This window comes from Tiliqua scincoides, chromosome 8 (assembly GCF_035046505.1).
Source record: "Tiliqua scincoides isolate rTilSci1 chromosome 8, rTilSci1.hap2, whole genome shotgun sequence".
Classification (NCBI taxonomy): domain Eukaryota; kingdom Metazoa; phylum Chordata; class Lepidosauria; order Squamata; family Scincidae; genus Tiliqua; species Tiliqua scincoides.
In genome coordinates, this window is record NC_089828.1 from 16,353,229 (window position 1) to 16,364,465 (window position 11,237).

General features: G+C 42.4%; 1 protein-coding gene across 1 annotated transcript; it reads left to right on the forward strand.

Moving 5' to 3' along the window:
- Nucleotides 1-2,277: 2,277 nt before the first annotated feature.
- TERB2 (telomere repeat binding bouquet formation protein 2) lies at nucleotides 2,278-10,962 on the forward strand. The gene is made up of 7 exons (XM_066635447.1): nucleotides 2,278-2,341; nucleotides 5,899-5,980; nucleotides 7,177-7,316; nucleotides 8,568-8,629; nucleotides 9,204-9,277; nucleotides 10,209-10,297; nucleotides 10,826-10,962. The coding sequence occupies exons 1-7, from the start codon at nucleotides 2,278-2,280 to the stop codon at nucleotides 10,960-10,962; spliced, it is 648 nt and encodes a 215-aa protein (XP_066491544.1).
- Nucleotides 10,963-11,237: the final 275 nt, after the last annotated feature.

Here is an 11,237-nt window from a genome sequence, read left to right on the forward strand (position 1 = left end):
ATAACAGTGAGAAACAGGTCTAGGGGAAAATCAGATCTTACGGCTTTAACCTATGAGTTGATAATAGAGGCAACTAATCTGATCCAGTTCTGGGATCCCGATGGGGACAGCTGGTAGACTTCTGTTAGGACATAACTCCAGCCCTGCCACTGGTGTTTGAAGAGCCATTGGGGCTCCTGACCAGGCAGCTGTTCCTGCCGTTCATAGGTTATGTATGCTTACAAAGATAGCAGGATTGCCTTACATTCTGTTAAGCAGCATTGTAATTTAAATCCCTGCAGTCCTTACTCTCTCACCATAAGGTAGGGATAGATGGAAGGAAGATGTTAGTTTGTGATGAATGTGTACAAGAAGCATACTTCAAAAAGCACCAAGAAAACAAAAATACTGTATTCCAGTTGACTTTGCAGAACGAGTTTAATGCTTATATAAAATTCTCCTATTTTATAACACTATTTATAAATTGTATTATAATTCTTATTTATTTTATAATAGTAAACTTAGAAATGGCAGGAGAAAGTGCAGACTTTATCAAGGAGAAGGGCTAACAGAGTAAAAGGAAACATGAGAACATTTGAGAGTTTTGACAGTGATATTGTATGAACCAAGAACTAGCAAAACTCTCTAACAAAAAAGCTGTATCCTTTTTGTTTCAATGAAATTGAATAAAAGACTACAAATCTCAATCTCGTTATGCTGATTGGTTCTTGAAGCAGGGCAAATATTTACACCTGTTCTTGTCCATTCTAATGTTACTCTTAATAAGCTTTTAATTTTAATGCATTTATAACACTGTCAGTAGAAAACAAAGCCTCTGATTTCACCATTATCCACTGTTGTTCAGCTTTCAAGTGTCAAGTACGTAGATTTTCTATTTTATTGTCAGTGTGTCCATTTTCTTGAGGAGGTACAAGAACAGTACATGGTAGACCACTTGCTTTGCCAGCAGAAGGTTTCAGTTTCAGCCCCAAGCATTTCCAGTCCCAGAGCTGGGAAAAGACCTTTGCCTTGAGACCCCAGAGAGTCACTGGCAGTGTAGACCAGGGGTCAGCAACCTACAGCCCATGGGCCCAATCTGGCCCACCACCCAAGGCCATCTGGCCTGTGCAGAGCTTGGCTTGGGAGGCAAAGCTTCCCGCAAAATTTGCTGCAGTATGGACAGGGAACAGCAGAGCCAACTGTCTAGGCTCATGGAGTCCCTGTGCCACTGCATTCCCTGTCCGCTATATGGCAAATTGGGAGGGAGGTTTGTCTCCCACGATGAGCTCCACAGAGCTGCTTCCAGGAGCTCGGCAACCCAGAAGTTTGGTGATATCAAAAGGATGTTGTTGCCGAACGTCTGACCCCTTTGCCGAAAAGGTTGCCAACCCCTGGTGTAGATAATACTGACAGATACTGATGGACCAATGGTCTGCCCTGGGAGAAAGTGGCTTCATGAGTTCATTCACATTTTTTACAAAATGGTTTTTCTAAAACACTATATATACAAATGTACAGAATACATACCTCCCCCCACATACACACAATGCAATGACTCCTCAATTTAACAAACTAAGGGGGGAGGGAAAGAAGTGCCTGTTAATGCAGAAAGTCCATTAAATTTGAATGCATACACACGCATGTGCAGAGCATATACTGCATGACTAGTTTTTAAAGGACAGAATGTCCTTTAAAATTTCCAATCCTAACCTCACTTTCCTGGGAGTAAGTCCCATTCAACACAATAGGACTGCAATCCTATTAGTTTGGAAAGTGAGGTTAGGATTGTAATCCTGGCTGCAATCCTAACCTCACTTTCCTGGGAGTAAGTCCCATTCAACACAATAGGACTTCCTTCTCAGTAGGCCTGCTTAGGATTGTGCCCAAAGTCTCTTAAACAAGGCTCAGTCCCCAGTTCATGGTGTTGATTTAGATTTCACTCAAAAGAAAAGACAGGAACATGGAGGCCTGCATATGGTCCTCAGAGCAGGAAGCTCAATGGCTACAGGGCCTGGTTCTCCACAAGGGGCCCCTTTGCAAGCCATTGCAAGCTCTTGTGAGGAAGCAGACGTTGTCAGTGGTTTTACATGTGGTGGGGAAAACATGTTCATGTGTCTGTGAGCAGTGAATCGCTCAGACCTGAATGCAAAGTGTCATGGGAGAAGTGGGTGGAGAAAGCTTCTTTGGTCCCCGGCTTGTAGATTTTGTTGCACCAAAAGAAAGAACCAAAGCAGAGGCCTTGCAAAGGAGGGGCTGCCTCACATCCTGTTTCTGGGCCTTGCTTTACCTCAAGGCAGGATGTTCAGTGGCTGCAGGGCCTGGTTCTCCCAGAGTGTCAGCCAAGAGCTTTGCAACCTCTGGGGTGAGTGAAGCAGCCCTGACTCTTGGCAGAAGGCAAACGGCAGACATTGCCCAGCTTGGCGTGAAAATGAAGGCCAATGTTGTTGCTAAGGGGTTGGCATCAGGTGAAGAAGGCAATGACCTCTCTGGCTTCTGGAAAGATGGTGACCCACAACAGAGCAAATGTTCTACTACACCTCAGTCTTGAAAGAAGGGGGAACATACAAAATTATGCAGGGGATGGATAAAGTGGGTAGAAGGATGTTCTTTTCCCTCTCACACAACACCAGAACCAGGGGACACCCACTCAAATTGAGTGTTGGGAGAGTTAGGACAGACCAAAGAAAATATTTCTTTACCCACCATGTAATTAGCCTCTGGAACTGCTTGCCACAGGATGTGGTGATGGCATCAGGCCTACATGCCTTGGGATGGAGAGAGTGGATGGAGGGGTATTCTTTTCCCTCTCACACAATACCAGAACCAGGGGACATCCACTGAAATTGAGTATCAAGAGAGTTAGGACAGATCAAAGAAAATATTTCTTGACCCAACGTGTAATAAATCTATGGAACTCCTTGCCATAGGATGTGGTGATGCTGTCTGCCCTACATGCCTTGGGATGGAGAGTGGATGGAGGGGTGTTCTTTTCCCTCTCACACTACACCATAAGCAGGGGACATCCTTTCAAATTGAGTGTTGGGGGAGTTAGGACAGGCCAAAGAAAATATTTCTTTACCCAGCATGTAGTTAGTCTGTGGAACTCCTTGTCATAGGATGTGGTGATGGCGTCTGGCCTACATGCCTTTCTGGCCTACATGCCTTGGGATGGAGAGACTGAATGGAGGGGTGTTCTTTTCCTTCTCACACAACACCAGAACCAGGGGACATTCACTAAAACTGAGTGTCGGAAGAGTTAGGACAGACAAAAGAAAATACTTCTTTATCCATTGTGTCATTAGTCTGTGGAACTCCTTGCCACAAGATGTGGAGATGGCATCTGGCCTGGATGCCTTTAAGAGGGAATGGGAGAGATTGCTGGAGGAAAAGTCCATCACAGATTACAAGCCATTGATGGGCATATGCAACCTCCTGGCTTTAGAAGTAGGCAACCTCAGAATGCCAGATGCAAGGGACTGGCACCAGCATGCAGGTCTCTTGTCATCTTGTGTGCTCCCTGAGGTATCTGGTGGGCCACTGCGAGATACAGGAAGCTGGACTACATTGACCTGATCCAGCGGGGCTCTTCCTGTGTTCTTACCTTTGGTCTGCAATTTATTGTAGAGGAAGGCTATTCTGAGAAGGAGGGTTGTGGGCTAGCCCCCTCCCCAGTCCATAAGCCAGACTACTTCAGGTCTTCTTTAGCCTATTATCTCTCTTGTCTCTAAAATAGCAACTGGAAGTGGGAAGCTGCTTGGTTGCCAACTGACCAGAACCAATTAAACATCCTGGCCTGGCTTCTTTCAATTAAACATGCCAGGCCTGGCCTGGCATCCTGGCTTCTTTAACAGAAGTCAGAGGAATGCCTGCTTTTTCATGGCATCAAGATAAAAACTATTATGGCATGCTGCTGTGGGTACATCAAAGCACAGCTACAGAGGCTGGTTGAAAAGCTGGCAACCCCAGCCAGGTGGTACTTCTCAGGGGACCAGATTTGACTCTGGGTTCTCCAGTTGTGCTGCATCATTTGTTATCACATGTTATATTAAGCAACATTACCAAAATATTGCAACATTTTCCCTGTGAGGAAAGGCCAAAGCATTAAGTTAGAAAATCAAGTCACCTAAAAGTGGGATATGATGACAGAAGTTTGTAAAATTATCCCTAATGTGGAAAAAGGGAATAAGAAAAGCCTCAATGAAAATCTCACAGTCAACCAATGAAAGTTGTTCCAGGACTGACGGAAATAGTTCTGCACACAACCCATTATTAACTTATATCGTCCTTTGCCTCCAGCTGTGGTTACTGACATGGACCAAGACAGCTGTAAAAGGGGATTAGACAATTTCAAGGACAATAGGGTAAAAATGGCTACAAGCCTGGGACCAGGACAGGTCAGAGCCTGCATTTTCCTGAGGCAGTATATCTCTGTACGCAAGTTTATGGAGAAAAAGGGAGGGGGGCCTCTTGCCTTCATGTACAAGTGTGCAAAATTCCCTGGATTGAAAAAAGGGAATACAATGGAAGGAGTGTGAAGGAGAGGAGTGTGGTGGGCTAAAGCATTAGAGATGCTGTAGTCTACCACCCTTCTCACCTCTACACTTCTGCTTTGTCCCCCTTTTCTTTTTCCAATCCAGTGAGCTAGAGGAGGAGGAATAAGTGGATGATGGGCAACCCTGGCCAAATTGCTACCGGAGGCAACTACACCGCAGTTGGCCTCATGGATGGGCTTCCCCAAAAATGTGGTTTGCTGCTGTGTGAAACAGGATATTGAACTAGATGGTTCTCATGCAAGAGCTCAGCTTCCTTCCCCAAATTTAGCTTCCAGACTAAGCTGAGTCAGCTCAATCTCAGGGGCTTCCTAAATTATCACTGTTTCTTTTAAAGAGGACATGTATTAGATTTCTGGTTCAGGATAACAACATTTATTACACCTACATCTCTGCAGAACACATCTAGCATTGCCAGCTTTTCAGCTGGCCATGTGTTAACCAGCAGCTTGAGGTACAGACAAATACCTCAAGTATCCCCCCCCTTTTTTGATCCATTGGACTGTTTTCTGTTTTGGACTTTTCCATCATTACAGAAGCGTCAGGGAAGGTGTCAGGTGAAGCCAAGCTGACCAAGGGGAGTAGTGTCTAGTGGTTAGTGTGCATAGACCCTTTTCTTTCCTTCCCTTTTTACAGGGCCAGAAGCTGAGTGGGGAAGAAATTGGTTGTTCTATTCGTTGTCACCAGCCCAGACTAAAGAGACCAGGCAGAGGGGCTGGTCTTCTGGGAAAAACTCCTCTCCAGGAACAGCATAGAATCCCAGCGTTTCTTATTTAAAGTCAAGACCACAGTAGCATCTGAGAGCAATCAGATATGAGAATTCACTGAATTACCCAAGAAGATGGACTAGGCAGGCAAGGCTCTAAAGATAACTAGTTCTTAAAAATCCAGAAGAAAAGGAATTAAATAAAATACAAAAAAGTTGGGATGGGGGTAAAAAATGTACAAGCAGGCTGATGGAAAATGTTGGTTCTTGACTGGATAGACACAAAGGAAAAGCTTGACTAAATTTGATACAATCGCCAATAATGCGTAGGAGATGCTATTCAAGAGTAAATCCCAGTTTGCTAAACTGGTGAAATTTGCAGCCTGGCTTGGAGTGAAAGGTTCCTGAAGTTTCTCACTAGTGTACCTCTGGCCCTCTTCTGAGCTTGAGAGGAACCCATGAAATGTCATAGGTTGCCACTTCTTATTATTGACAAGTATCAACATTTGATATTGCTTTTCAGTGTAGAAAATATATTGCCATTCTCAATCTCTTCCTAAATAAAAACTTTGCACATTTTTATTTCACTCGTGCAAATTTAAATTCCATGTTTCAAAATCAAGGTTATTAACCATGTTCTCCTCCTGTGGTATTTTTCTACAGTTGCTGAAGGAGGAGAGATCACAAATCAAGATGCAGCTCATTATCTGTTCAGCAGTGATGCTTCTCATCTTGATACGAAAAGGTACATCTTTGACTCAGCCTCTATAGCAGTGGTTCCCAACCTGGAGTTACAATCACCCAGGCAGGTGTGCACATTTTTGGGGGGGATGCTACCCCCTTAAGGAGTAAGGGTAAGTAGGAAAGGTTTACACACACACACACACACAAAATACACTTCCCATGCCAGCAGTCAGAAAACTAGATGTTAGGTAAAAGGTTTCCAGCCCAGCCTTCTCCCTGACATGCTATGTAAATTCCTAGCTCCTGCAGTCTGCAGTGGTGCAGCTGAAACTGCAAGATTAGCTGCCTGTTAGAAAACTTTTTTACTTCATTGAAAGTGTGTAGAATAAATACTTAAAAAAATAAATTTGATTGACACCCTGTCTTTGTTTCATTCTAGCAAATGTGCATTGAGAAGATAAACAGCTCATAACTTTATGGTGCCTGAGGCAGAAAATCCAAATGGTGCCCTCTTGTGGCAGTAAAACATACTGTAATAAACAAAATGATTGATGATAAAGTACAGTATATTTAACACCCCCCCCCCCAACAAAACATCCAATCAGCCCTTAAAATGTGTAGTTTGTTTTCTTATATAACCTGGACTTTTAGGGCAAAGTTGGGGTGTGCCTTACTTTTCTGTATATATTTTTCTGTTCGTTTTGTCCTTCAATTTCTTCTCTCTTCAATTAGTCTGTCTTTCTATTTTTTTTACTTTTTAAATGTCTTTCTTCTTCCAGCTTTCTTCTTCTTTTGAATCTTTCTGGCTCTCTGCTTTCAGTGCTTTTCTTATAATTACTCTTTGTCTGCTTGCTTGACACATCGCCCCCCCCTCCCATCTTTCCTTTATTGTTTATTTTGATCTTCTCAGAGTAAATATATTTTTGGGTTGTTTACCCCCTTAGAGGTGTTTTTTTTAAAGAATGTTTTAAAATCCTTCATGCCTCATGAAAATGATCTACATTCAGGTAGACAATGATCTACAATATATGTGGGAAGTCCTGTTTTGTCTATAGATCTATTACACCAAATCTAGAGTTCAATATTATAAGAATATATGCCATTTTTGTACCCACAAAGGTGTTGCCAGGATTGACCTCCATCACTCTTTCTTATGGAAGGTTTGCTCTGTTTGGAGTTAATATGAAGCAATGAAAACAGTTTGGATGCTCAATACTTGATTTACTTTTATAAGACTTCTCTCCCTTCCTCCTATAGAATACACCAGAGCTTAGATTATCTAGAAGATAGAATTGCAGTTTTTCATGCTAGTTATCTCAGTGCAAGTGCCAATTCTGAAATGAAAAACACAGTTCCATTAGGACACTTTCTCCTTCCACCTGCCTGCTTGCAACAAGGTCGGTATGTGTGTGTGTGAGGAGGGGGGATTGTCTGAAAAGTTACATATATTCAACATTTCAAACATGATCAAGAGATTTAAGATCTAAAAGTCTCTTCAGTGTTATTTTTATGTATGTATATATGTATTAAGTGCAACACTGGCACCAAAGTCTGAGGAAGCTGTTGAGGCAAAACCTTTCAGGGGTCTTTCTATAGTATGTATATGTGTGTTCTGGCATGTGCATGAACACAACACACTCCCCCCACTATGGAGCACTTTGGATGCTCTTCCCTTTGTTCCACCAGGTCACGGGGGGAAGAGTGTCTTCCAGAATGTGTTCACCTCTCCTTTTGCAACTCAGATAAGATGGAGAAGGAAAGGGAAGAGATCTCCGGGTGCTCCTACCTCAGCACAGTAGGGTTATGAGGTTATAAGTGTCCAGCAGCCTCCTCTTCCATCCTCCACAAATGATTATTCTCAGAGGTCGCTCGCCCATCACAGGGACCTATGAAAAAGAGAAGGTAGTAATGGCTCAAGATGCCTGGCTGCATGACTCTTGCTGCTGCTGACGGCTACATTGGGGAGCTTCAAGGGTTAGCTGGTGGGCTCCTGGGGGGGTGGCGGCGACTTGTGCTTCCTTAGTTAGTGCCCAATGTGGTCAACCTCTGATTAAATGTATTCCTTGCCTTTCTGGTAATTTACCCTGTTGGCTAATAAGATCAAAGTTGCATAAACTGGATACAAAATAGACAATTGAGGGCTGGCTGATGATGATGTTGGCAAATGAAGGACTGACATTGCTCCCCCTTTCAGTAACTAGCAGTTGGTATCATATGCACAGTTGTTCTTGAAAACATATGTATCCTATGGAAATGTAATTACAGTATATTATTTCTTTTTCAAATTATATAAGCTTGTACCTATAAGCATAAGCTTGTGACAAGTGAGAATGTAGGGGGAGGAAGCCTTTTTCAGGCGATTCATACACATAAAAAGATATTATTCTGACAAGTTGCATGTACTGTACAGTATGAGCTTCGAAAGTAGACCCTGCTGTTGAAGGCCCAGGGAGCCACAGCAATGAATGCCTGATATATTCAGCAGCAAACACTGATAATTGTAACTTCGTGATTGCACGATGTTCTCTATCCAACATATTTTACCATCTGATCAATGTTTATTGTCAACAGCATGACTGATTTATTTTTTCCTCAGATGTGGGCTGATTGTACAATGTTTTTGGTAAATATTTTTGCATTCACTACAGAAATTAGGGAAAAAATTGGCAGCTTTATATGGGAGCAGATAACCGATCCTTTAGATCTGCAGGTATGAAAAATATCTTAAATGTACACAGATCTTTATTTCTAGTCTAATTTTGTTCTTGGTATTTGTGGGTAAACTGTGAAATGTCAGTCAACTTCAGATAGTTATGCTGGAATGTAATTCTGTTTGTCCTTCTCGCTCTCTCTGCCTGCCTTGTTGGTCCAACCATCTGCCACTCTTTGTGCCTCCTTTTCTGTCTATCTTTGTCTCTGCTTGACTTTCTGATTCCACCAACTTGCCTGCTTATGTCTGTCTCTCTTCCCTTCCACTCATCCAGGTCTATTTGCACATCCTCTTACTCCTTACCTCTTACCCTAGAAAGGTAGTCAGTCTGATATATAACAAGACTTAGCACCCTGGCACTCAACAGAAAGGATGGCCACTGTCTCAGCAGCAATGGCTCAGCAATGACTTCCATTTTGCAGTGAAAAACTGAGCTTGACTTCCTTGTTATAGCCCAGCAATTGGTAGATTGATGATATGCTCTAAGTATAAAATGCTGTGTTCATGAATCTGATTTCTCATCTTTTACAGCATTGCAATGCTTTCTAATTACCCTTATTTTTAATATCAATAGTCCAGTCCACTTGTGAAAGAAAAGTGCAACAGGGAAGATGATGAGCTCAAGGACAAGAGAGAATTGGATAGAAGGTATGCCAGCTGAGACTTCTGTATGACTGAAGAATTGTACAATGGCTAAGATGTATTTGTGTTTAGTTTAACATCAAGTGTGAATGTTTTGAGGAGAGAGGGCAGAGTGTGAGAACCTGCAAGCTCTCCAGGGCTTGTTCATGTAGTGGAAACCATTACTTCTTGTTATGTCTGAACCAGATCAATGGCTTTTGAAAGCCAGAAGTGTAGATGTGCCCTCATAGTGTTCCCCCCCCCCAATAGCTTTACAATACAGTTTGTTTCATTAATGCAAACATGCAAGACCTGGCTAAACTGTGATGCTACCCCTGCCTGGGAGACTGATCATAAGACTCGGGTAGGTTCAGGTGGGCAAAGGTGGCCCTTAAGGAAACCTGGGCCCAGACTGTGGAGGGACTTAAGGGTTAATTCCAGCACTATGAATTGCAGACCTGGCCCAAGCCTTCCTGACACATGGAATCAACTATGTCTGAAGCTACTCTCCTGATTTTCTGTAATGGGTTTTGTGTGTTCCCTGCTCTCCCTGCTCCACTGCCTCCTCCTTGCCCTGCCACTCTTTTCAAAAGGCAGGAGGCAGAGGGGCATGTGGGGGAATGTCTGGGCATGTTCTCCTCCAAGTGCTGCCAGACTTCTGTGGCCTACTGGAGCCACCCTCTTGAACTGGTCCTGGAAATTAACTGGTTAACAGTGTCACTAGGGACACTAGGGATGTCTTCAGAGAAAAAAGTAGCAAAGTGGCTACCTCTATTGTTTTTTGTCAATGTCTCTCATATGTGTCTAGCACAGATACTTGACTCTCAAGTAGCAGGCTGATGGAAAGGAAAAAGAAGCTAGAATTAAAACAACAATCTCATTAGCATATTCACTGTTGTAAAAACAAAAGAAATACTCTAGCTGCATAAATAATACTATTTATTTTCTGTCCTTACAGCAAAGACAATCAAATGCCAGGGATACTAAAAAACAGAAAACGGGCATACATCCCACTTCAAAATTATCCAGCAAGCAATATGGTGATAGGTAATAAGACTGATTTAGGAATTAGTACTATTTAGTATCAGGAATCAGCCTAAAATAGAATGGGTTCAGGTTTAATGCAAAACTGATGTCTCCAATACTCTAGCCCACTGCTCCTCTCTTCTACACAGTCTTTCCCATTCCTTTCCCCTCTTTTTGTTGGAGACACTCTAGCCCACCTCTGTCTTCCCCTCTCTGGTCCACTCCTCTCCTCTATACTTCCTCTTCCTTTCAATTGCCCTCTTCTTATTCAAATTCAGGAATGGGAGGAGGAAAAGGAGAGGTGTGGAGGCAGGATTTACCTGGTAAGGGAGGTGACATTTGATGCTAGTGATATAAGGTGCTCAAGGTTGTGGTGGGGAGCAGCATTTGGTGCTCTGTGCCAGAAGTTCTTGGGCCACTCCTCAGCTTAGCTTTGTTTATTTCATTGAAGTTTTTTCCTGTGTGTTTGAAATGACAATTTCTAAATCTAAACTACAACTACGGTTGTCACACTTGTGAAATATATACTTACTCACGTTCATGCTGCAGGTTATGCCTCTGCTAAAGAGATGAAGAAATTCTCTGGGAAGATACATGACTTCATTCCAGGCTGCTCTGGTTACTTGGCATACTGGATTCAAAAGGAAACAAATGTTTTCTCTGATCTGAAAACAAAATTGAAATGAAAGTTATAAAGAACATACAAACTCTTATGAAAGGAAGTTTGTTTCTGAATATTTTTACCTCTGATCTTTGTCCTTCATTCTGTCATTCATTCTCTTTCCTTCATTCATGAGTTTTCTTCTGACTTTTCCTATTGAAAGAGAAGCCTCTAACTGCATTAGAAAATTTTGGGCAGCTCTTAATATGTGGAAATGAAGTCTGACTGATTGATGACAGTTCTTGTGTCTTAATGCAGGTGATTATAATTTTAATTGTTAAAATTTGTTATAATTTGTGA